Source organism: Halichoeres trimaculatus, unplaced genomic scaffold, assembly GCF_033239565.1.
Source record: "Halichoeres trimaculatus isolate MK-OKI-2021-1 unplaced genomic scaffold, fHalTri1.1 fHalTri1_scaffold_5, whole genome shotgun sequence".
Lineage (NCBI taxonomy): Eukaryota > Metazoa > Chordata > Actinopteri > Labriformes > Labridae > Halichoeres > Halichoeres trimaculatus.
In genome coordinates, this window is record NW_027437183.1 from 32,117,303 (window position 1) to 32,144,985 (window position 27,683).

A 27,683-nucleotide genomic window follows, 5' to 3' on the forward strand; every position below is an offset into this window, starting at 1 on the left:
GGGTACCTAAAATGTGTTGTATATATTCCCACCTTATTTTTAAATGTTTTTTAATGTCTTTTAATGTAATTTTAATGTCCTGGAATTCAAATTCTTTATTTTAGGACCTTAAGCAGATATGAGATTAAAATGCGATTAATTCGATTAATTAATTACAAATCCTGTAATTAATTAGATTAATTTTTTTAATCGCCTGACAGCACTAAGCGTAACCAAACAAAATTCCTTTGTTCCAGACAACGCACCGAGGTAAGGTATTTATCAGTACAGTTACGTAGCACTACTGTTTAAAACATGTCATCAAGTGAACGTTGTAGTAGCCAGCTATATGTAGTGCTATTGTCAGCCCGATGCTCTGTAGGCTAATGTGACAAGTAAACACTGACATTTTTATGTTGTTTAGTAGCCATTTATATTTAGCGCAGCTGACAGCCTTGTGCTCTAAGACATGTCTGTAATGTGTAACGTTAGTAAATCCTGGTTATGTCCTGCCAGTCATCTACCAAGCAGCGCTAACATAACCTCACTCTTCATTTTATTGACAGACTCTTAAGTTTGAACAGACCACTGCAGAATAACTGCTGACTGTGGGTTGGAATCAACATTAGCACAAACAGTTCAGCCCCTGTGTTATAGAGTGATACAGCCCAAGTTAAAGGCTAATTAGCCTTTAGCCAAAGCTGTATCTCTCTCCTGTTTATCTTTCTTCTGCTCTTCTGTCCTTTTTCTGTCTGACAGTCAGGCTCCAGTGTCCACCATCACTACCAATTTAGTCACAGAAATCTTTGAGAGCAAAGAAAAACACAGATCCCTGTGTTTTATCTCTTCTCACTACTAAACCTCATCAGCCATCGTGGTGTTGGTGTAGAGCAGTGGTCCCCAAACTATGGCCCGGGGGCCAGATATGGCCCGCCTCCACATTTTGCCGGCCCCCTGAACAATACCAGAGGCAAATTATGATTCTTTTTTTTCAGTCTGGCCATGTGATCGAGACTTACACATGCATAGAACGTAACTTTCTATTCCACCCTTCTGCAGTTTGTGCCATATCTGAAACCCCTCCGTTAAAAAAAGAAAAACCTGTTATACAACCATACTGGTAGTGAAATGTATTTGCTTGTAGGTGTTGTATCACTTAGTTCAGTTTCTTAGCTTGCTTGCTTTCTGGTTTTCACAGTGAAGTTAATAAGAGAGGGCTGCAAACAGTGGTGTTTACAAGAAAGTTAACATTTGATGGTCTTTTTTTCTGTGAAAAACCTGAAAAGGGTTATTTAGTTATTATTTATTTCATAAATGGTGTTATATATTTCATTAACAGTGTTATTATTTATTTTCTGATTTTTTTCCTGTCAAGATCCCAGAAAGGGGTTTATTAATATTTGGTTATGCGTGGCTTTTTGGGAAACAATAAATATTAACGTTTGGACACCTCTGCGATCGTCACACGTTTTTTTTTTTTTTTTTGAACAAACGGACCCTGGCCCCCCATCAGAGAAGGGAAAAGTTGTTTGGCCCTGACAGGAAAAAGTTTGGGGACCCCTGGTGTAGAGACTTAGGCGTGCCGTAAATCAATCCAGTCCTGCTCGACCTGATTGGAAAGGTAGCTATTTAAAATAACCTGTAACCAGTAATATTGGTCTGATAATCTCATTTTAAACTGTGGATTACGATCAGGCATATATCTAGAGGGAAGACTTTTTCAAGATCACTTTCAAACTCCTCATAGCCCCTTTAATGAAACTTGCCTCGCTCATTTTTGGCGTCACCAAAGACAACGATTTTAAACTGGATAAGCAGGTCAATGCGGTTTTAAGATTGAGTTTTTATCACCTTCGTCTTTTATCAAAGGTAAAACCTTTTTTATCTTTTAATCTTCTTGAACAGGTCGTGCATGCTTTTATCTCTTCTCGCCTGGACTACTGCAATGCGCTTTACACGGGGATAGGCAAAAATGCGTTCTCGCGGCTGCAGTTAGACCAGAACTCTGCGGCACGACTTTTAACAGGGGCCAGAAAGCACGAACATATCACCCCAGTTTTAGCTTCTTTGCACTGGCTGCCTGTTTATTTGAGAATTGATTAATTTGATTGATTTTAAGATCCTTTTGTTTGTTTTTAAAGCTTTGAATGGACTGGCCCCTCAATACATTACAGACTGCCTCCAAATTTACATCCCGGCGCGCGCTCTGAGGTCTGAGGGCCAGTCCCAGCTCGTGGTGCCTAAGACGAGACTTAAAACCAGAGGGGACAGGGCCTTCTCTGTGGTCGGTCCCAAACTCTGGAACGCTTTGCCCCTCCACATCCGAATGGCCCCCACAGTGAACTGTTTTAAGTCTCGTCTTAAGGCCCACTTTTATTCTCTGGCTTTTAACACCGCGTGAGTTGTGTGGTCCTCTGTGTCTTTTAATTTATTTTATCTTATTTATCATTTTAATTCATGTTTTTATTTTTTTTAATGTTTTATTTATTTTATGGTTTTTGCTTTTGTACAGCACTTTGGAGACGTTGGTCTGTTTTTAAAATGTGCTATATAAATAAAGTGGATTTGGATTTGGATTTGGATTTTAAAAGATTTTGAAAGGGAGGACAAAACAGACTTCATTGGACAGGTTTATATCCAAAACACCTTGTAATGCCACATTATTTAATAATGTAATAAATGTTTACTTCATTATGTAATAACACTGCATTTCGTTATAATGTTCCACATTTTGTACTAAAACTATTGAACACAACGTGTAATAAACTTGCCATGTGTAATTACTTATTACATATTGCATTAAAGAATTTTGTTACAAAATACGTCATATTATAACAAAATGCAGCATTATTACATAATGAAGTGAACATTTATTTCATTATGACATAATGTGGTGCTACAGACCTGCAGATGAAAGTGAGGAAAGTGTGGTGAAAAGGGCAAAAATCAATGAATACGATTCAGCCTTTCTCCTCCGCTCCCATCAGCATCTTCAAGCTGTCTGATCTCCAAGATATGACCGTTGGGCTCGTAACAGATTAATGGCATTTCAATTCATTTCAATGGGGAAAACTGATTTGGGACACCAGTAATTTGAGTTACAAGCCCCACCACAGAATGAATCAAACTCCTAAGTCAAGGCACCGCTGTATTTGAAGCTTTGATGAAAGAATACACCCTTAAAAGGCTCAACACTCAGGTAGCAGTGAGGGCTCAGGTGAACCCCCTCATGAAGTTTGACCTCGACTCAACCGGCTGAGTACAAATCCAACCTTCAGCCTTTTCCCATTTCTGTCACTGTCCACTATCACCCTTTTTCCTGCTCTAACCACTGTCCTGTCCTCTCTAAATTAAGGCAGAGTAATGACTGTGAATGAATTTAAACACTCTTTACTTGAAGCTGGGAGTCAGAAGTAACAACAAATGTTGTTCTTGTTCCTTTTCTTATGGTTAAAGAAAGAGAACAGTCTGTTTCAGTGTAGGACACAGAGCTGTCACAGCTTCATGGTGAAAGTGACACATCTACAGTGGCAGTATGTTTCTGTTTCCAGATACAAGAAAGTGTGAGTGAGATATGTGACACTTTGCGGCAGGCACTGGTTATAAAGAAAGAATCTGATATTGGCACACAGCTGGCAGCTCACCTCAAGAGCTCACTCAATTTTCTCCAAGTACGCGCACACACAAAGCTCTATGTTTGAGACTGCAAAAAGCAACTTGAAACACTTAACTTTACAACACAACACAGGTACAGGAAATTCAATTTTGCTGCTCAGGGTGACTTCCTTTTTTTAGCCACTGGAAAAAAAAAAGACTGTACAGGGAGTTTTCAAAACAGACCACCAGAGACACTGGCATCAATTCAATATGAAAAAAAAACAAAAGGCTAAAAGAAAACTCTCAAAGCAACACTTTGGGTCTGACTTTAAAGAGGGGTATTGTGCTTTTTCCTGTTCTCTTTATACTGTATCTCTGGTGTCTCCCTATTTTTTCAACCTTGTTTTTTTTTTTTTTTAGAAAACAAGTCAGCCTCTGCTGTATTTTAGCTGCTGTCTCTTTTGAGGCTCACCACTCCACAAACCCCCTTTCCTCTGATTGGTCAGCCCCCTGGAGGCCGGTTAGTAGTGGAGCTTTGAGCTGACCTTAGTGTTTGAGGCCCACCCCTGAAATGTGTCATGAATCAGCTAGAAGACCGTTTTAAAATCATCCTATCATTACAGCAAGCCTGAATGAGATCTTGTGCTATTTTCAGAGCCATTTCTAAATAGTGACTATTTTTAGTCTGTTTTCAGACTATGAGAAAAAAAAAAAATCCTCTTTAATGTTTTGCCATTTTGAATATTGTCTTGTTTGTGTGTTTTTTCTTTGAAGGTGGTGATAGTTTTTTCACATTAGGGGAAAACAATATTTATTCTAATCTATTTGATTCTTTCATTTTTGCCCAGTGGTTCAGTCGTATGCCTCGAGAAAACTAAAGGGAAAAAAATATCAAATATTTGCAGGGTGTTTGGTTTAAACCCTGACAACTAAAAACTCCTTTCTTTTGTACTGAAGCTTGTGATGTCTGTTATCTCCAGCAGGGGCTCCCAAACTTTTGCTCAATAAATAGCAGTGCCAAAGACCAGAGACCTCCTGCAGAGGTAATACACAAATAGGCCAGACAAAAATGTGATAGTAAATTCAGCCAATGTGTTTAAAATCACTACCTTTGTGCTCATACTGCTGATTTTCCTAAATTAATCCTCCTCTACTGACACCATCTTTATCCTGGTTTTGTCACACTGGGGGTGGTGTGGCAACAAAAAAAGTTATTAAAACTGATAATTTTTTTCTAGGATTTTTTATAAACTTAAAGCCTCATTTTGTTTATATTTGGAGCTTGTAAATCACTTGGTATCAGTGTTTTTGGAGTTGTTCATGTTGGATCAGATGTATGTGTAGCTCTGTTCCAGGCTGGTTGCTCTCTGTGCATCTCTGCTGTAATTAGTATGATTGGAGAGTGAGAGATGGATTGTGACACGGGAAGAGATGATGAGGCAAATCACCCTGCTGTGTAGTCTGCTCGCTGCCTCTCCTCAGCAACGATCGGGTATCTTTTGTCTCCATCGCAACAGCTCTCATCAGCCAAGTCTGTAAGTGTCTGTGTGTGTGTGTGTGTGTGTGTGTGTGTGTGTGTGTGTGTGTGTGTGTGTGTGTGTGTGTGTGTGTGTGTGTGTGTGTGTGTGTGTGTGTGTGTGTGTGTGTGTGTGTTTGCCTGGGAAAAAAGGGAGTCTGCCACATGCTCATTTGAAGGAGCGTTCATTGACCAAAGATGATTATATATTCATTTAAGCTCCAGCCTGTCCCATATAGACTCCACTTGACCCCTCCAAGTGATGGGCGGATAAGGAAACAGCTCAAAGCAAGGTGTGGGTGACTCCTGACTTCCTGCTGGACTCGAGTGAAGCAACCGAGGAAGAAGATTCTGGAGGTATACAAGATCCCTTTAGAGTGTTTGTTCTTAACTCCTCTTAATCCACAGTGAACGGAAGTTTTGACTTTCTGCTGGAAACAGTGACGAATGCGATGCTTTGAACTTGTTAAAACAACATTTTTATGTTTGTTTAAATGTGAAGTTTGCATTTCTGTTGGTGTCACAGTATTTTATAAAACATTTGTAACATTTTAATAGGGGTGGGAGAGAAAATCAAAAATAGATATATCAGGATTTTTTGTTTGACTATGTCAGAATTGTGACTCTTTGCTATTTTTTTAAAGGTCCTATATTTTGCAGAAATCCCTTTATTAAGTATTTTAGTGAAATTTGTGGGTCTTTGGCTTTCCTCTCAGCCCACAAAATGTGATATTTAATAACAAAAACCTTTACTTAGTAGTGCTTGTGAATGTAAAATTCTGACCTGAAACAAGCTGGTTGGAATTTCAGGGATTTGCCGACGTCAGCGATTCTCTTTTTTGACCAATCAGGAGCAAGTCTGACCTGATTGGTCCACCGAAGCAGATACCCGCCCACTCCCCTCGGTGTGGCGCCGCTCTCAGAGACGCGGAAGAGTAGAGCGGTATCAGCGGTGGCTCATTAACATATGAAGGTCACGCCCACTAAATCAGAGCGTTCTGAACAGAGGGGCTATGAGAGCCTGAAAACAATGCTGCTGTGCTTGATTTATTGTCTTTTTGGACCAAAACATGTTACTACCATTTTATGAAGACATCAATGATCCATATTAAACTGCAGAAAAGGAGCAGAATACGGGACCTTTAAATTCAAATTCTTCATTTCAGTCTTAGTTTATAATCTGGACTGGAAAAAAGTTACCACTTTTCTCCAGCAGAGGGTGAAATGTTTCTCTCTGACTCACGTGATGTGCATTTTATGGAAAAATATGGCTCCTGATATAGTCTGTAGACATTATCATCATTTAACTTTTCACTTGGTCTGGTGTTAAAAAAAAAGGTAAAAATTGCAATATTAGCATATCATCCCAGCCCTAATTTTTAACCAATTATAGAATCAGTCACATCAAACTGTTAAATGGTGTAACCACTAAAGCATGACAGGGATTAAATAACTCACCTTTATAGAAGTTATGCAAGTGTACTGATGAAATAAGTTATTTCTTTTGAAAGATCATCTCAAAGTATATTTAAAACATTTCATTTCTCAACTTGATAATATGGATTTTATGGAATATCAGTTTGCTGTAGACATCAATGTTTTCTCACCATTTCTGTTGACCCTGATGAAGGCCACAAGCCGAAACGCGTTGGTCAAATAAAGTTGTTTCCTAAACTACAAGTGTTGCTGGAGCTTTTTTGACCTCTTCAAGACTCTTTCTCTTCAAGCACCTTGGAAGTTGGTGAAGTTGTGCCAGTACTTTTTGACTCCCCATTTCTGTGTCAGTTGGTTTAAAATATTGTCAAATTTTATTTTCAAATTTTATTTTTACGGCGTAGTCAACTGATAAAGTCATCTTCAGAGTAACTTTTTTTGCATAATATCTGATTTTTTTTTTTTAATGAGAAACATTGGTAACACTAACGGACATTTATCATTTATCAGGTCTTCCACCCACTAAATGAATCTTGTAGATACTCACAATGATGAAAGCCCATCATTCAGCCTTCTCATCAAAAGTGCAAAGTTTGGCAGTGATTTTGTATGTTGAAAATTCACCCAGAGTCATTTCACTATAAATGGTTCAACCTATACTTTGATAAATGAACGTTTTACACTGCAAAAAAATGAAATCTTATCAAGTGTTTTTGTCTTATTTTCAGTCAAAATGTCTTTTTAGACTTGATATGAGTCACATTTGCCTGACTAGTCCAGAAAATGTCTTATTTCAAGCTATTTAAAGAGAAAATGAGGTCTAAATTGCCTGTAACAATTAAGAAAAAAATCTGCAAGTGGGGTAAGAGAAATGTGCTTGTCAAGTTGAGAATAATGTCTTAATTCATGCACAATTTTTACTTGTTACAGGCAGTTTAGACCTCATTTTTCTCTTTAAATAACTTGACATAAGACATTTTTCTGGACTGGTCAGAGGAATGTGGCTCACATCAAGTCTTAAAAGGCATTTTTACTACAAACAACAGAAAAAAACTTGTTGGGATTTCAGTTTTTTGCAAAACAAATAACAAATCAAAACACAAATGAAGTACGCTGAGAATCCTTAAATAAAGCAGAATGAGTGTCAAAGATGAATCGAAGCCTTTGTGGTGTTTTTAATGTGAACACTCTTCTTCTGTCCACTTATCTTAGCAGCAGGGTGAAAGTTTAATGACTCTCCAGACTTTCCTCAGACACTAAAGAGGGACTAGTAGCTTCTATGTCAATGCAAATAAGCCAAAGTATAGATCCTGGCTATTTTTAATTTGAACAGCTTTGACATATTACTGATGTTATATCACTAAACACATGCTGTGTGACATGTAAAAGGCTAATTTAGCAGAGTATAGTGCTTAAGCCTCTCTTTCACCCTATACATGTCTGTAGGTCCTCATTAGGAAGCATCACCCCGAGCAAACTCATTTACACTCTGCTTGTCTCACTGTATAAGCTAATTTACAAGCAGGAGTCCAAGCAGACACGGAGCATTTTCCTACCCAGCTCACCGTCTCCAAATCATCATATCAAGGCAGGAGACATCAAGGGAGCAGGTCTCGATTATACTGTAATCAGATAACTATGCTCTAATGACATCAGACTAATGCTCCTCTTCTCCCAGAATCACTCTTTTGGGCTTTGCGATGTAAGATACTGAGCTGCTCTGCTGCCTTTCCCTCTTTTCCACTTTAATTACACAGCAGCTACTTTTACAATATGCTTTAGGCTCCATTATATCTTTGAATGCATGGAAATCCACAATGGGATAAAGGTTTGGATGTCTTTGCAAATTCAGATTTATCTGATTCAGTCTGATTGTGTAGAGGAGGTTTACTGCTAGGATGAAGTCAGAGAATCTGATTGTAATTCTACATCAGTTTAACTAATCCACTGCATATCATAGTGTTTCATCTTACACACACACACGTTAGGCAGCTCTGTAGTGTGAACCAACACATCAAGAGATCACAGTGTAAGCATGGCTGTCTGTCTGAAAAGAGATTTTTAATCTCAAAAAGCCTCTTCCTGGTTAAATAAAGGTTCAACTGAAATAAAAATGTGTTTTGATGTTGTGTTTTAACAAGGTGAGAGAATTTTCCTTCATTCATACAAACAGGCCTGAGAATGCAGATAACGGGCCCACAACAAAACACTGTGACTGATTCACTCATTGGCTGTTTATATAGGGAACAAAATGTCTTAAGTTCATGTTATTTGAAACGAAAAACACCATCTCTACATGTGCTGACATATTGTGATCATATCGAAAAGGCCTGTGCAGAAGTGTCTCCTGACAATCTGATCAAAAAAGACACTAAACCTACTGCAGGAGCTCACTGTGTCACCAGACCACCTTACAGTCAGATTATTAATCAAAACTGAATATAAGAAGTGTTTGAGCCCGAGGTGAGGCTAAAGTCTTGAACTAATTACAAGGAGAGCACCTGATCTTCTCTAAACTACTCTCTGAATGAACCTCGGTGACTGTTTTGGGACCTTCTGAACGTTCAGTCTCGTCATCGTGGTGGGAGGGTGAGGAGAAAATTTTAAAGTGGCATCTCAAAGTTCTCTCGTGTCACTGTTTGAAACAAACTGAGATTTATTCACATTAATTATAACACAGCATCTAGAGAATAAAGCTGTGTTGCATACAGGGACTGTGTGAATGTGAAAGATGGTGTCAACGGGTGACAGGTCCCTGCATCTGTTGTTTATGCAGACAGCTAAAAATATCCGTTCTGTCATGTAGTTAATGATTGAGGAGAGTGATCGCTCTCCCACCACAAACAAAGGATAGTGTGGAGAAAAGAAAGAGCATTTCATTTATTTAAGGTAAAAACTGAAAGATATGTTAGACTTTCAATGAATTTTTTGTATGTTTTTAGAATTGGGTTGTTTGGAATACACAACAAAAAAAATAAAAAATAAACAAGAGTTAAAAATTGTTTTGTTAGACTTCACATGAGCCACATTCATCAGAAAAGTCCAGAAATTATTGATTTATTTATTTGTTATCTTGTTAGTGGGTTTTTTCACTCTTTAAAACAGTTCATTTGTAATGCCTGAAAATGTTTTGAAATAAAACATTTTCTGGACTTGTCAGGTCAATGTGGCTCATATTAACTAAAAAAGTTTTTTTTTAAACTAAAAGTAAGATAATAAACACTTGCTGAGATTTCAGTTTTTGTAGTGTACCTGTTAATAATAAGTGTTTAGCCACAGTTGACGTCGGTCAGCTTGACCTCTTCGTTGAGAAACCTGTCAGGGTTTGAAGCTACAGATGAGTCCAGGTCCACCACACAGTAAATCAAACAAAACTTAAACAAATGTACTATTTACAGAGTAAGAATACTTTAATTTGATTTTTTACCTCCTTTACCCTTTTGTCTAAAAGCCTAATCATTTTATGTATAATCTCTGATGCACCACATTAATGTTCCTGCACTATATCCAGCAATTCAGTCCATGATGCGCGAGCCACTGATAAACCGTGAACTGTACTTCTGACTTTCAGCTTGCTAAAATATGGAACATTTAATTGCTAATATAAAATGGTTAAACTTCTGGTTTATTTTAAATCCTAAAAGTCCGGACACAGAGATGATGCCACTTAAGTTACAGTTCACACACCTGCACCACCAGGTAACTTGGGATCTTTAGTGGTTAGCATGGATGTTTCTAATAGACTGCCTAATGAGTGGATGTGTGTGTTTCTGAAACAGAATTTGGAAGTAAATCCTCTACAGCGGCCACATTGAAAATAGGACGAGCTTTGAACCTCCTCGCTAAAAAAAAGGGTGCCTGCCTGTCGATCAGCTGAGCTGTGCCTCTGATTGGGTAAAGTCTTGGTTTTGATATCTACTAAGCATACATTAACCCCAGTACAGAGTGTGCTGTACTCTGTAGTGAAAATTAGATAGTCTTTTTTCTTTCTTTCTTTCATTCTTTCTTTTGGGCTTGGTGTGTATTTGGTTTCTGGTACTTCTGGAGCCATCCTCAAGTGGACACTTAAGGTACTGCAGATTTTAGCACTTCTGCATTACCTCGTGTTTTTAGACCCTTTAGACCCCTCAGCTAACAGTGTATTTTGATTATATAAACCTATGGTGTGGACTGTGGGTTGTGTCTCTATGCAATAAAAGAAAAATGACTTAGAGCTGAACACTTACTCTGAAGATGACCTGCCATCCGACTTCTCTGGTTTTTCAATTTAACCTCTGAACATTGAAGAAAGTTGATCACAAACTTTGACGCACAGCAGTGGACTCTTGTTGTTGAGCTTCTCAGACTGCAGCTGTTTGTGAACTGCTGGTTTACTTTGATTCCCAAAGGTCCAGAGGTACTGATGTTACCATTTTTCAGCTGTGGTCTGCATTAGTTCACAGTTCACACTTGCACCACCAGGGGCCCATTCTCCCTTTGCAAATTTTGGCTCCTAAAGATGTTCTTGTCATGTCTGCAGCAAACATTATGTTTAATCTCTGAAGCCTGCGGACAGTACAGCTGATCAGTGTACACAGGGGAAGAGCACGTCTCAGCTGTATCAGTAAATAAGTCAAAGAGCAGACGGCTTTCTTGCTGTAGATCACAGTAATTCCTCAGTCCAGACTTGTCTCACAGTGAGATGAGTGCTCGGGTCAGAGTCTCTTAAACTTTAAATTAAGTGTCAGAACTGGCCCGGTCTGCAGGAAACTGAAGCCAAGCCTGCGTGCTGTTTCTCCCAGCAGTGTCTCATTAAAGCAGCTGAGCACATTGCAAGCACAACTCAGAGTGACATGAAAATAGTAGTTCAATTATTTTCTTTCACTGCAAAAAAAAAAAACTGGAATCCTATTGAGTGTTTATGTCTTATTTTTAGTAAAAAAAAAAGTCTTATTATGCATGATATGAGCCACATTCATCTGACCAGTCCAGAAGATGTCTTGTTTCAAGTTATTTAAAGAATAATTTCTTAATACACTTAACTTCTTACTTATCTCATTGGCAGATTTTTTTTTCACTTGTTACAAGCCATTCAGACCTCACTTTTTGTTTTAAAAAAACTTGAATTAAAACATTTTTCTGGACTGTTCAGGTGAATGTGGCTCATATTAAGTCTAAAAAGACACTTTGTACTGCAAATAAGGCAAAAACAATTGGTAAGATTTCATTTTTGGCAGTGTATGGTCTTCCTTTTTTGGTTAATCTGTTCCAAAAACTGTCTTTCTTTGATTAACATGAATTCCTTTGTGAGATAATAGGACAGGATGTTTGACAATAAATATGCCAGCTGAAGTCTGTTGCCAAGGTTTAGTGAGTGCAAGGAAAATTATGTTTAATATGATCAGAATAAAAATTTGATAAAATAGAGTACTATGAGATCAAGGTGTTTTCCTTCCTTTGTTAAAAATGTCTCACCAAGCTTAATACTTCCTCTTACGGTTAACACATGTGCGTGTGTTTGTCTGTGTGTGACTCTACCCTCGTGGGAGGTGAACCCACTTTGTTCTTATGGCCTTCTACAGCCCGTTACCTTCTCCTTCATTTCCTGGAACCCAGCAGAGTGAGCTTTCTTTGCCTCCGTCGCCCTTTTACAGACATTATGCTGCTCAGCAAGGCACACCACTTCACAATGAGGGGCAACAACAAACAGGCTGCCTGTGTTTGTTTTAGGCCGTAACATAAATGAAGATCAACAATAAAGATGATATCGCCAGTCAGTATAAATAACTGATGGAGCAACAGCACATTCAAAGTGTTGATTTAAGACAGAGAAGTCACATAAATCAGAGAATTTAACTGTGTTGTGAAAAAAAGCTTGTCCTGTTTATAAGTATGCAAGCTTGATAAGTAAAAGCTGGATAAATGTTTTACACTCTGAAAAAATACGCCTGTAATTCAGATCAAATTCAAACACATATTGTCTCTCAAGCAGGTTTTTTTTTGTGTGAAAATGTTAAATCTACAAACTAAACCATGAAGTGCCTCGTCGAGGTGATGCTATGGTGTTTGTGAACGAATGCAAGAGGTCCCGTGGTCGTCGGGTCAGAAGCTAACATGCTAACTCTGCCAAATGTTTGTGACATGCAGTGCTGAGCGCTTTGATGGTAGGGGAAACTGGAGAGAGTTTAATTCAGCACCACTCAACGTTTATGATTTAAATAAATTTTCACCAAAGGTTAGCTGCTGCCTTGTCATTTTTTTCTTTTTTCTTTTGAGGCACTTTCTTTGAAAATTTTAACATTTTGCACATGTCCACAAGGAGTTTTACACAACACTAAAAGGCTATCATTGGCTGATAATCCTCTTCTTTGTGACATTTTAAAGAAAATCATACATAAGGAGATACAGTTAGCTTTTTTTTTTTTGTTTTAGCTTGCTGCAGCAGTTATTACTTCAATCCTTGCTTTTTCTTCCTGTCTTTTGATTATCTGCGTATCTGGTGGCTTTTATTACTTTGTATGGCACATTTTTAGGCAAAAGGGGCATTGTTAACACATGTAATCAGCTCGTAGCGGCCTGTAGCACGTCTATGCTAAATGGTGCTAGGCCTGATGTTCCTCACAAGTTGAGGAGAAGGGGCATTGCAGTGCAAGGATATAGCATCAACCTGTCCTTCCATCTATTGTTATGAGGAATTTAATATATCTCCAATAAGATGGATGAGCTAGCGATGCTAACCCAGCACCAGAGCTAACACCAGATACAAACACCACATTGGAGTTTCACCTTCTGTGGGAGAACCCTGTGGAGTTGGTGACTGACCGGGGAATTAGGGTCTGTTGTGGGACAAATTAATTTTTTATCTCATCTCATCTCATCTCATCTCATCTCATCTCATCTCATCTCATCTCATCTCATCTCATCTCTAATACCTGTAATTTGACAAGTAGCTATATTTTGTAAGAGAGCTCCTAATAAAGCTGTGTGTCCCCTTCCTTGGGTGAGGAGAACTACTTGAAACCTGAAGACATCAATTGTGTCGACACCACAGAGGTTTGCTGTCTAAAAAAAACTGTGAAAATACACATTTTGTGTGAATGAGGTGTGAACTCCAACTCTGTGCTGAGAAGAAACTGGTGAGATGAGCAGAGGCTGACAGGAGTTGCAAGAGGATGCTGCTGAAGCGCTGCTTGTTTCTCCTCTATATTTGGCACAAAGCAAACCTGTCATATGTGTCAATCGAGATAACTCATGGGTGATGATGCAACCAATGATCTGTTATAATCTTCCAGTCAATTAATCACATCATCAAATGATTTATAAGTTTTCTCACAGATTCATACTGAACTTTTTTACGTATGCATGAAGGTAAAAGCAGCTAAGCAAACAGTCTGCCTCCTCTCCACCTGCTCCTGTCAAAATGCAGCCTGTGTTTGGAGTCTATTCCTGCAGGTTATTGCTGGAGTAGAAAGTGGACAGCTCTCTCACTGCTTTTGGAGATGCTCCTGGATGACAAGTTGTCTGAGGTGAGATCTAGAGAGGAGCTATGAGGTCTGGCTCCAATCTCCTCCAGTCAATCAAAGCTTCACCTGACCCTGTAGTTCCCGTCACCTTGTCCTTGGGCTGCTCCATGTCCTCTCCGACCTGGAGGACAGTGGACACGGTTGTCTCCATCCGGCTGGCCTTGTAGACACTCGTCTGGGTCTGAAGATAGCGAGTGGACTTTAGCTCCAGGCCTTCATAGGAGCCTCGAGGGATGCAGGGGCAGCAGTGGAAGGCTTGTTTGAAACCAGCGCGAAACCTGTTCAGGAGATGCTTTGGTTAGTATCAGTTCTGACGTGTGGTGTGAATATAACTGTCCTGTTCCTGGGCAAAAAAAACACACTCCTACGTATAACTTTGCTTGACAACAAATCAGTCAATTTGGACTGCTCTTTGATTTGGCAAACAGTTTCTGTTTTGGCACATTTGCCGGAAACACACGCAAGAATCCCATAAAGAGGTGTGAAGTATGTGATAGTCCCTGTGAATGAGTCTATACCACACAACTCCCAGCAGACTCTCCACTTACAGACTCTCAGCTCTCACAAATCAAAGCCTGACAACATGCTGCAGTGATCCTTAGATTAATTCCTGCCACTTGACACAACAACTTCTCCAAAGTGAATTCAACTCACTTCAGTCTGCTGACCTATCACTCCTGTTATCATCCATGCAAGATATCTTAATACAGAACAACCATGAATCCCTCTCTTTTTTTTTTCCGTTGCTAGGCGCTGCCCAAGTAGCTGCCTGTTGCAGTAGCTCTCTCTTCTTTGTCCATTTCTTGTATTTTTTTTCGTCTCTTTTTCGTCATCTTTGTATTTGGAGTGGATCATGACTTTGTATGGTTCATTGTTGGTCATGGACACCAAACTTTTTGTGGCTTCGGCGATGTTTTTACTATTTTTCTCCTGCGTTTGTCTGGAGATCCAACATGTAACCATGGCTGCATTGTTTACATGTGAAATTAGCTGTTAGCAGCCTGCAGCATGCCAATGCTAACTAGTGTAAGGCTTGATGATTTCCCTCGAGGTGAGGAGGAGGAGGTGAGGACAACGTGCTGGTTCTCAGGTGTGAGCTGGGAGGTGACGATGTGGACCTGTCCTTCCATCCATCGTTGTTGGGAACGAGGGATCTATCTCTGGTGAGATGGACTAGCTAGCCGTGCTAGCCCAGTGGCATCGTGCTGTTCACGGATGTGGCTGACGGAGCTGACATTGGATGCCGGCGCCACATTGGAGGAACTTCGCCTGCTGTGAGCAGACAGGATCCAGGAGACAGAGACTGAACAGACTGCTGAAGAAGCTCAGTCCTGGACCCTGTGGAGGTGGAGACTGACGGGGCTGGGACTGAGTGGTGGACCAGTGGTGGACGGGATGTCGTCATCTAATTTCTTATGGACCTTTTTGCACTTTCTATACTCTTTCTTACTTTTGTTTTCTTTAATGCTGCTGTGACTCCTGAATTTCCCCTCGGGGATAAATAAAGTATTTTCTATTCTATTCTATTCTATTCTATTCTATTCTATTCTATTCTATTCTATTCAGAACTTCTTTCAAAAACATGTAGATGACTGGGAGTGAGTGGAGGAAGGAGGGAGGAGGAAGCAGGAGGAGAGGAGTGAGAGGTTAAGAAATGGCAGAGGAAGGAAATCATGTTATTAACATTTTGAGGAAAGCAGTTAGGTCATTACATTTCAGTGTGAGTGACCCATGAAGTTTAGGAACAGTGGTACTTAATTCTAAAGTTTTTCTAAGAATATTCAAAATAAATCAAATAAATATATAGCAAAGTGCTTTTACTCTCCAATCTCTAATTTGACATTATTCAAAGAACACTGTTGTACTTTCATCTGCAGTTTCTGTTTAACCCATGGAAAACATCTATCTATGAATTGCAGTATAGTGAAAAGGTTAATCCAAGTTTATCTTCAGGAGTTTAATTCAAAAAGAAAAGTTTCTTCACTGGGAGATCTCCATTTTCACTGGAAGCTCTAAATTGCCTTCTAACACTCAGTGGTTTAAGGATGTTGTGACCTTTACAAAAAGTTTTGCAGCCACATGAAAAAAAGAAAACTGAGGTTTGTCTGTTTCTTCTACTTTGTCTTGAGCACTTGATTACTTTAACATTAACACTGACAACACACGTCTGTGTTGTGACAGAGGTTCTCTGTGTTGATTTAATGTGTTTAAATGGGATGTGAGGAAAACCTGTTAAAACAAGGGTTTTTTCTGGGATTATGACTCTGTTTCCCATTACGTATTAAGTATCCAGCCCCTGTGAGTGCCATGTTTCAAAATTAACAAAATGAAAGGTAAAAAAAAAGTCATGGTATTGTCCCTTAAGTACATTGAATACTCATTTAAAAATGTGCATGCTGTCTCTCCGATACACCTTCAGTAGCTTTGCATGATGAAAAGATTAAAAAAAAAAAAAAAAACAGAAAACAAAAACACAAAATAGTCTATTATGAAACCAAAGCTTTCTACTGGTCTGTCTCAAACACTTTGTTTAGCTGCCCTCTCTTTAAGGGGCCATTTCCCGTTAACAGTTTTAGGCTGAAATGCAAACATTTTGTTGTGTTTCAGCTTCACATTCACACGTTAACAGCGTTTCAGCCGACCTAAAATGCAAACTGTCCCTTGGTGTTTCCATGTAAACGCACATTTTTTTTTTTCCTTACGTTTTAGCATTTTCAGATGAAACGTTGTGTAAACGGGGCCTATGGCTCCCTGCTTCACAATCCCCCTTCAGTCTGATTGGCCAGCCCTCCAGAGGCTTGTTAGGGGAGGAACTTAGTGTTTGAGGCCTGCCCCTTTCAATGTGTCATGAACCAGTTATGAGGTCCCGATGCGATGACCAAGCAAGCCTTATGAGGACACGTTGGAAAGATCTCGAGAAGATCTTGTAATCTTTATTGTATGGCTTAGCTGAGTGTCATGTGGCGTTTTCTATGTGTGTGTTGCAATGTGTTTTAATCATACCCAAGCACATCTGCACACATAGCACAGCATCATACTCTGTTTATTACTCCATGCAGTGACAGAGGCTTTCATGGGTCATGCAATCTGAAACACGTCAAGCCTCAACAGATCAAATCTCAGAGGATATAACAATGCAGAGAGCTCATCTAACCATCCCTCTTCCATTATCATACATCCTTACTGCCTCTCGAGGGAGATGCATTCTGGTTTCTCTGGAGATTTTCTGTGGTGGTCTAGTTAACACGTGTTGTTTTCTTAAACCTAAAGGGTCAGAAGTTAGTGCATCTGTATCCAACGGAAGGTTGTACAGTGCAAATAGTATTACATGAAAGTATCACGGTATTTACTTACTGTTAAATAGCAAAAGCTGCAAGTTGAGTCCATTGAAATAGAAACAGATGCTACCATGGTTTTATACTTGGTGTTTGGAGGAGAGGTAACATCAATGAGAAATGTGCTAATGAGCTGTTGGCATCTCACAGGCCCCAAGAGGAAAAAGTAAGAAACAAAAGCAACCTGACGTCCTGTACAGGGGGATAACCAAAGCCTGTCTCACAGCAGCCTCATTCACACTTTGACTTTAGAGGTGAAAACACTGCAGGGTGAATCCCCTGACTCTAACAGCATAAAGACAATACACAAATACAGAGGAAGACTGCAGGAAATCATTGATTTAAGAGCTGCACAGGCCTTCTTAGTTTTAATTCATCAGACAATAACATTTCTGTAAAAGTAGAGAATAATTTTGACACAGCTTGACGGTAAACTGTTTATGTTCACAGTGAGTGTGTTCCAAAGATAATTTCTGTACCAGAGATATGAGACGTGACGGTGAATAATCTGTCCGCTGGGACGGGGTTTCAAACAGCCTGTCTCTAAAGCAGCAGGGAAACGTTTTACAAGGCTGTGATTGTGCCATAAAAATGAGGTATTCAGCTTTGATATGAAATAAAAATGCTCAATTTTCCCACTAAAGGTGTGCAGGCGTTCAAACCGCTATATATTCATGTTCTGTAAAAATGTCTGTAACAAGCTGTCTGTAAACTGATGAAAAGGCATTATTTCAGCTGACATTTCTTAGTTAAGTTAATGCTGTATTTAATTTTCCATTTTAAAACCAGTAGGTGTTTTAATTTAAGTCTTGGTGTATATAAGTCTTACAATCCTACTTGTTTTAATTAGAGTGCTTGTGTATATTCATTTTCTACTTGCTCTGGTAACTGCTGCAGTAACACAGCAATCTCCCAGTTTGATCATAAGATATTCACAAGACTTGCTGAGGTCATCTCAAACTGTTTGTCCAATTCAAAAGCTGTAAAAAGTGGAGTTATGGTCAGATTCTCAAATTTCCGACGGCTCCTGAAGGTATCACACGTGATGACGGCAACATACTGAAAACCGACGGGAAAGGAGGGTGATTTTTGTGAATCTGCTGTCCACATCTCGTTTATCCACACATACTTTTTGAAAATCTGCAGAAAATCAACCATTTGCTCTAGCTCAATTCTGTAAAAAACAGATAATTCTACACCTTTTACTGCTTTGAACAAGCCCTTAATGATCAATATATGTCTTGTGTTTAAATCTAAAGAATTCTTTGAAATTTGTCTTCCATCTCCCTATCCTCATGTTTAAGCTTAGGGCTCTGCACCAATGAGCAACAGTTTGTGTGTTCAGAGCTTTTAAAAATGAAAAAACTTCCCTCTACTTTGATCCAAGACTTGAATGAAGTGTTTTGTACATAGTTATTCACAGTTTTCATTGTTTGAGGGTAAATATTCTGAAAATGTCAATGTGCACGTGTCTTTTTTGGATAGTTTCTTGCATTCTGGTTCTGTTACATTGCTGAATCTCTGAAGGTGCCGGACTTCGCTTTACGGAGAAAAATGAGACCACAGTGAGTAAAAATATGACAAAAGCCAAAAACGTAAAGCACAGAAAGTGCTTGGGAGGGTTAAACTGTAAATCATGTAAACCTACTTTGGGGTTCAAGAGAGACATGATAAAGCCAAAAAAGCACAATACTTCCTTGCTATGACAATATTTATAGTCTTGGGGTGCCCATATAGCCTAGTGGTCTAGGTTGCGTGCCCCATGAGGCCCAAGTTCCAGTCCAGCCTTTGGCCACTTGCCCTGTTTTCTGCTCTATCCTCTCTGATTAAAAGGCATAAAAGCCTGAAAAAAAAGTTGTCTTTAAAGAAAAAAAATCAGAAAAGGATGAATAAAAACGTGTCTTATGTTTGCTCTTGTTGTTCTGGCAACTTCTTGGCTATTTTGGTTGGCATGACCTTGGTTGTGTTGGAAGTGGAGTTTTAAGGAAATAACTTAGCACATTAGCTCCCTTCGTTTGACAGGAGTAGTTAGGAGAGTGTGTAGACATGGCTAACTTGCTGTTTTTTTTCCAAGACACAAAAAGTCTTCTCATCAAAACAGCCTGCTGCATTTCCAGCGCCAGAGGCAAGTGACCTGCCTGGCATTCAATTATTATGGGCCGGTCCAGACATTACAAGCCAGTTTTAGGACTTTTTATTATAGCAACACCTTTCAGTGAAATGTTCAGAGTGAACGAGCCCCAACGAGTTAATCATTCCAGCATGGTGACAAACCTGGCAGTGCTTCCTATTATACAAGAATGTCAAAGTAGCCTTTGTCATCTCTCAATAATATTAGATGCTACAGTTGATGCCCAACCCTCTGACGACTCAGTCAGTCAGTATGACAAGACAAAGGCTTTAACTTAGACCCAGCACAAAGCATCTTGGTTTCCATTGTGCTATTTTACACCCTGCACCCATGTTCTCTAAAAAGGAAAGAAATGTACTCCCAAGTTAGTGTTTGAAAGCATGTCACTGTTAAAGTGAAGCGAAGTGAAGTACAAAGGGTTCAACCCTCAAATGTCCAGAACATTCTGAAAGGAAGGCATAACTTCATATGGTTTTTAGGAAAATTTTGAAAGAAAGATTAGAAGATTTTAAAAAGGCCATTAAATGCAGAAGAGACAAGACATTCTTGCTCATTTGTCAGCACATTAATAATCTTTCTTGAGTGAAATTTGATCCGTGCCAAAGCTTTTTTTGCTGCTATTGTTATGCTTTATTTTTGACTCTTCTGAATAGAAACTTTAAATTAAAAAAGGAGCTGAATATTATTTCTGAAACGGTTACAGATTAGTTGTTTTTTTTATCTGGTTTTGGAGCAAAGTGTGAATTTATTACAGAAGTGAATTAAAATCCTCAGCTCTTTAAAAAAACAAAAACATACCTGGAAAACAAGTTAAGTATAAAGTCATGCACCACAATGAGTAGAATGTTATCTAAGTAGCCCCAGTTCACTTTGCACTGTGAGCTTTAGACTGGATTCAAATGGTTCAGGTAGGCCTTAAAAGCCATAAACATCAACTGGTGGAGGATAACAAAATATGATACTTTTTGAATTTATTTTTAAATCAAATGAAAAAAAAACACCCTCTGAAAAAGTATCTTGTGCTGGTTGCATGCAGAGCTGCACTTGTTTCCCTCTCTTGTTCAGTTATAGTTAGATCAATAACTCTTCTTCATGGGAATATTGTGGATATAAAGTCGAAATGTTTCTCTGGCTGAAGGGTCGCTGACTGTTCAGGATATGACTCTTTGAAGCTTGCATGCTTTGTGTTGTGGTGATGCCTCAGATTATTTTCTTTTACAGCAGAGACGGTTTTTGTTTAGAAACAGGGCTCACGGGTACAGCATTTCTACAAGATGGCACTATGAACACATCAACTTTTCCTTTAAAGTTTTTAGAGAGAGATATTTTCCAAGCTTTAACCTCTTAGTCATCCCCCCAAATTGCCAAAAAAGACTGTAAAAGGCCTACCAAATTAAATAAGATGCAAAATAAGATGCAATGCAAAAGTCTGATCTCTCTGTTAAGGTAACACTCTGAACTTTCATCCTCAGCAGTCAAACTTATTGAGCGTGTGCAGGTGTCTGTTCAGACCACGTCACACTTAGGGAGATCATCGGCTCTTGAGAGACCATAGATCAACGCATTTGGTCAAATAAGGTGTCAATCAAAAGGACTACAATGTTGACACTGTAGTTTTGAGATTTGAAACACCTCACAGAGGCCTTTCCCCTGACACAACCTACCACACTGCATTTGGCAGTGATGGACAGCTTGACAGCCTCACAAATATAAAACCTAAAATACTTCAATTGGCCCCTAGTGGCTTGCTGCTGTACAGTTAGTATGAGTTTGTTAGCTGTTCAGCTGTCAGCAGAATATGTGACAGCTTGTCACAGAGTTAGACAAGCGTCTGTGAAAGAAAAATAATAAGATGTTATTGGGTAACAAAAAAAAAAAAGTGCCAAAAAAAAACGTCACTTGGACAAATGAACGTGGTGGCATCATGACAGTTGCATCAGCACCATGGACAGCTCTGTGTATCCAACAACCACCGTCATGTATCCTGCCTCAAATGGAAATGGAGCACACATCCACCATAAATGGGCTGCACGCTGACTCTACATTGACCGACTGGACCATCCATCAACAACACATCCATCAGCTGTACATCCCATGTCCTCCGCCATCTTCTCTCCTGTTTCTGTGTAATAGATGCAGTAGAGTGAGCTCCTATTGATTATATTATGCTCAAAGTCATTACAGGGGATCTGACCGGTATAAGAGCTGCACTGTGGTCGAAGCATTTAGACTGTGGACACTCTAATGCACTACCACACAGTGCTCATGATGTCTCCAGCCCCTGTGGTGGAGAGTCCGTGCAGAAGAATAAACCAGACGAAGGAGCATTCCTTCACTCTCACACGTATCTGTTACTCCCAAGATTTGTAGCACAATGCAAAAAGAACATGTTGGATTAGTGTCATAATACCAACGACTGGTATTTAAGATGACTTTAGTAGGGAATCAATGCAGGGCCATGCCTGGCCAAAATGGGGCCTGAAGCAGAATTTTATCTTGAGACCCCTCTTCCTATAACAAAATGACTGTATCACAAAATGCCATTTGGATGTACAACCTTTACCAATAAGAGCAGATCAAATGAACAGCCTCTTTCAACGTTGGAACAAGCCTTTAACAAATAAACACATCTGCAATTTCTTGATGCAAAGTCATCAATGTTAATACTAGCCTCACAAAAAATAAATTGCAATTAATGCAAATGTGACTACTACTAAAAATAACCATTAGGAAATGATTTGATGATTATTTTGTGATTATTTTTACTTTTTTAGGCAAGTTTCTATATTCCTATACTTCTGTTTGCTGCTGCAACACTTAAAACTAGGGATGTACGATATTATCAGCACAATATCGGTATTGGCTGATAAAAGCTAAAAAACACGTTTATCGGTATCGGCAGATATGAACATTTCTGCCGATATGCACAGCCGATAAGGTGCTATTCAGTTAGGATTATTATTATTTTCCATCTGAAAAATAAGCTCCTTAAATAAAATGTAGCACTTCATTTATTTGCGCAGCAGAGCTCTGTGTCTGTCACCAGGTTGTTACAGTAGCTCTAAAATAATCAAATGCAACTTGGTCATGTTTAAAAATGCATTGTACATTTAAAGTTCATGTGATCTAAAGAAATTATTTTTCTGTATTTCAATACTGAATGTCTTGAGTTTGAAAAAATAATACATTTCTTATTTATGGTAAAATCAAATGTTTTTTGTCTTGTTTTATGTGTGTTTCTAAAACAAAAAAGACCATCACAATAACAGTAACATATAAATTCCAGTACAGGATAGACTTAGCTTTCTTTACAGTGAAAAAAACAAACAAGCTTGTGATTATCGGTAGCAGTATCGGCCAAAAGGGGTTTCGATATATCGGCAAAAATCCAATATCGTGCATCCCTACTTAAAACTTCTTCATTCTCGGTCAATTAAAGTAATATCTTATTTTTTATCATCTACTCTTATATGACTGTGATGGATTAGCCAACCTTTTTTTATATCTAAGTTTTAAGTTTGATATTTGAGTTATATTTGTGTTGTATATGATGCGTTGTAACCATAGACTGTATACAGAGCGGACAGCATAGCTCAACCATTTACCATTGTACAGTTTTGAAGCATAAACTGTATAAAACATGGACGTTGCCTCCCCGACGTCACCTGTCTGTTTCTGAAATGGAAAGTGAAGCACATCGGCTATAGCAGCCGTATTTATAGTGGCAAGGGCTTCGCCTACAGCCATAGGGTGCCTGTCGGTCACATGACCTTGAGCCGTGCCTCTTATTGGGGGAGCTTGCGATCTTAATATCCTCTGAACGGCCGAGTTAAAAAAAATTCAATATGTGCCAATAGCAAAATTAGCGTCTCAGACAGGAGACGTTTTTTAAACCAGGCTGTAAATAAGTTAATTTCTGCTTTGAAAACAGCCTTTTTGGCTTGGTGTGTATGTGACTTCAGGTACTTCTGGAGCCAGTCTCAAGTGAACACTCGAGAAACAGCAGATTTTAGCACTTCAACATTGTCTCATATTCTTAGACCGGAGGTTGCTGTTTGTTTTGAAGCCAAAATTCCCCCGTCACAGGCACCGCCATTGGTAGCTGTTGTGCAGCCAGAGTCTGTGCAGTAAAGACGATGAGGGATTCTGGGAAAATCTGTGTGGAGCCGGGTGACAAAAATAACAAATATTTTTTTCTCTTCCAAGAGTCTAATCACTTCTTGACTCTACCCCCTGACATATTTCGGCGCTGCCCAAGTAGCTGCCTGTTGCAGCAGCTCTCTCGTCTTTGTCCGTTTCTTGTAATTTTTTGTCTCTTTTTCGTAATCTTTGTATTTGGAGTGGATCATCACTTTGTATGGTTCATTGTTGGTCATGGACACCAAACTTTTTGTGGCTTCAGCGATATTTTTTACTACTTTTCCCCTGTGTTTGTCTGGAGATCCTACATGTAACCATGGCTGCATTGTTTACATGCGAAATTAGCAGTTAGCAGCCTGTAGCATGTCAATGCTAACTATTGTAAGGCTTGATGATTTCCCTTGAGCTGAGGAGGAGGAGGTGAGGACGACATGCTGGTTCTCGGATGTGAGCTGGGAGGTGACGAGGTGGACCTGTCCTTCCATCGATCGTTGTCGGGAACGTGGGATCTAGCTCCGGGGGATGGACGAGCTAGCTGTGCTAACCCAGCGGCATCGTGCTGTTCACGGACGTGGCTGACTGAGCTGACATCGGACGCCGGCCCCACATTGGAGGAGCTTCGCCTGCTGTGAGCAGACAGGATCCAGGAGACAGAGACTGAACAGACTGCTGGGGAGGCTCAGTCCTGGACCCTGTGGAGGTGGAGACTGGCTGGGCTGGAGAGTGGTGGACGAGTGGTGGACGGGCTGTCGTCATCTATTTTCTTATGGACCTTTTTGCACTTTCTATACTTTTTCTCAGTTTTTTTTTTCTTAAATGCTGCGGTGACTCCTGAATTTCCCCTCGGGAGTAAATAAAGTATTTTCTATTTCTATTTCTATTTCTATTTTACAATCCCCGAAAAAAAATAAAAAAAGCTCGGGCTGTCAATCATCGTTAAACGTGATGTGAAACTCTGTTTTTAACCTCTTATAACTAATGAAAACAAAACTTTTCAGAAAAAAAGGACTTAAATACAAGACAGCCAAATGATATCTTCACATCACCACAACAATTGGACGTGAGAAACATTTCTACAAGGTGTATTAATTTTTTAAAGTTTGACCACAGTTCATCTGGAATGACTAGAGAGCCTGATTTTTATACTGCAGCCAGCCACCAGGGGGAGCAGTTTTTGTGGCGACTTCACTTCAAACGGAGCAAGATGATGTCAATTTTTTTTTATAGTCTATGGTTGTAAGCAGTTTTATTTTGAAGAAGACACTCCTATTGTGAAATTGCCTTCACTTATAGCACTGCGAGGAGCAAAAAGAGAGACAGTGCTTGCATATGAGAAGTGTGAAGATTGGGATCACTTGTAGATAGCAGCTTACACATTTTTACAATGTGTTTGCAGATAAAGCTGCAAATAAATCAGAATAGGGAAAGCCACTTGTGTCTGTGTTTGGAGGGAACCACAGATGCCATCTCTCCGCCTGCGTCCAACTGCCTGTGGCACATCTGACCGCTAATTGGTCAGATGCTGCATGCCGTCAATCATTGCCTCAACATGTGTGTTCCATCCACTTTTTGTGTCCTCCTGCACATTTGCAGATAATGCGCCCCTTGTGAAAAATGGGGCTCCTATGGACTGTTGGGCCTTACACACTGCACATGCTCTGTGTGTAGGGAGGTGAGGCACTGGATCTATGGACTGTTCGGGCTCTTTCATTGTCATTACTGTTTTTTGTCCTGGTGCCTAATCGGCCTCATAGTCTGATCCAGTCCCTGCGCAGCAGAAAACAGCTGACAGGCTGTCAGGTTCAATAAACAAAAGCTGCAAGAAACACTTTTACATTGATTTCTTTTTAAAGAATAAAAAAAAACATACCCAAACTATCTGTCTCAGAGAAACATTGGAAAGGAGACTCGCATAGTACTGGCAGGAAGGATAAATAATTTATCATTAATTAGGAAAGCGAATTCACCACCATACCACACCAGGTTTGGCCTGCAGTTTTCTCTGAGGGGCTATCAGCTTTCGTGACTTCTTTGCACCAGCTACAGCAAATGAATTAATGCGCAAAAGCACTAATGAGGAATGAGTTCGGAGAATTAACATTCCATGCTTGAGTCGCCACAGTTAATTTACCGATCTTACATTTAACAGGGGATGATGACTGGGGGAGTAGTAGCTTCTTTGCATCAAGTCACTGTGGGATCTAAAACTAGTTCTCACAGCTCAAACAGCTTAAAGTCAAACATACTGAGAGGGATGAGGCCTACCTGTCGTTAAGGCAGCAGTAGATGATCGGGTTGTACATGGTGGAGCTCATGGCGAGCCACATGATGGCCAGGTAAATCTGCTGGATGAACCTTTCTTGAAACATGTCGGGGAAAAACTGGTACAGCAGAAAGTACACGTGGAAGGGCAGCCAGCAGATTGCAAAAGTGCAAACCACTACGATCATCATTTTCACCACCTGGTGCAAAATAACAGAAACATTTAGTCTTTAATATCATCATTCTTGATATCCCATAAGTGGATAAACAAATCAAAGCAGACAGAACAGTTGTGTCCTGATCAGGGCTGCAGCTCACTAAGACTGGTGATCCATCAGATGCCATCCCAACAGAGGTTACCTTGCGTTTGGCATTGAGCTGCTCCTTGTAGCGGTCAGAGGAGTCTCCGGGGATCTCACTGGCCCAGAGGGTCAATCCCACCACCAGATAAGCACAGCCCATCACCATCAGTGGCAGGAAGTAGAGCAGGATGGTCACGCTCACGAAGTACCTGGAACAAGACGTACAATCACTGTTAATGAAGCTGGCATGTTCTCTGTAAAAACACAGGGGCTGAAGAGTCAGACAAACGGAAGCCTCTTCATGTAATCAGGATTTATTTCAGGCCTGTCTCATTAAAAAACTCACATGTAGGATGTAAGTGGCCATTGCTTGGGCCACTGTGGCTCAGAGACAGAGTGAGGCATCAGTCCAATGAAGGTCCTGCAGTCTTCATGTATATGAGCCACTAAATCCTGCTGCAGCCATCAGTGTGTAAATGCGTGGGGGAAGGTGTCGGTGATTTGTGCCGTGAGAGCATCTCAAGTAATCAGACGTAAGTAACAGCAATGAATATTAAATAGTGGACCATCTCACACAAAAGTTTTTATATTTCTTTTTCCCAGTTGGCCTCCAATATATGCTCAAACTGCGTCACAACTTGCCAGTGCCTCTCTAGAAGCTATCTTATACACCAAACTGAATGTACCTCCTAGACACACTCCTATCTGACACAATCCTTGAATCCTTCTCTAAACAAGTTTTTTCATTTTAAGACAAAACCTCTTACTTCTAAACAATTGATCTCTCAATTTGCTGATCTTTTCAGCTTGGCAAACCCTTCTCTGTATATTAAAGACGCCTGGGTAACGGATAGGTGATGCTTTCTCAGATACACTCAACGGCCACTTTATTAGGTACACCTCGCTAGTACTGGGTTGGACCCCCTTTTGCCTTCAGAACTGCCTTAATCCTTGGTGGCATAGATTCAACAAGGTGCTGGAAACATTCCTCAGATAGTTTGGTCCATATTGACATGATAGCATCAAACAGTTGCTGCAGATTTGTCGGCTGAACATCCATGATGAGAATCTCCCGTTCCACCACATCCCAAAGGTGCTCTATTGGATTGAGATCTGGGGACTGTGGAGGACATTTGAGTACAGGGAACTCATTGTCATGTTGAAGAAAGCAGTCTGAGATGATTCCAGCTTTATGACATGGAGCGTTATCCTGCTGGAAGTAGCCATCAGAAGATGGGTACACTGTGCTCATAAAGGGATGGACATGGTCAGCAACAATACTCAGGTAGGCTGTGGACTTAAAACCATGCTCAGTTGGTACTAAGGGGCCCAAAGTGAGCCAAGAAAATATCCCCCACACCATCACACCACCAGCAGCAGCCTGAACCATTGATACAAGGCAGGATGGATCCATGCTTTCATGTTGTTGACGCCAAATTCTGACCCTGCCATCTGAATGTGGAGCAGAAATCCAGATCAGCAGTT

At 39.9% G+C, this 27,683-nt stretch overlaps 1 protein-coding gene across 1 annotated transcript in view; it reads right to left on the reverse strand.

Annotated features, from left to right (window-relative positions):
* Positions 1 to 13,511: 13,511 nt before the first annotated feature.
* The window catches only part of tacr1a (tachykinin receptor 1a), a 75,649-nt gene continuing 61,477 nt past the window's right edge, over positions 13,512 to 27,683 (reverse strand). The window contains 5 exon segments of the mRNA XM_074670636.1: positions 13,512 to 13,993; positions 13,995 to 14,072; positions 14,075 to 14,306; positions 25,900 to 26,096; positions 26,257 to 26,407. Of these exon segments, the coding sequence (XP_074526737.1) occupies positions 13,946 to 13,993; positions 13,995 to 14,072; positions 14,075 to 14,306; positions 25,900 to 26,096; positions 26,257 to 26,407 (706 nt within the window). The 3' untranslated portion in view covers positions 13,512 to 13,945.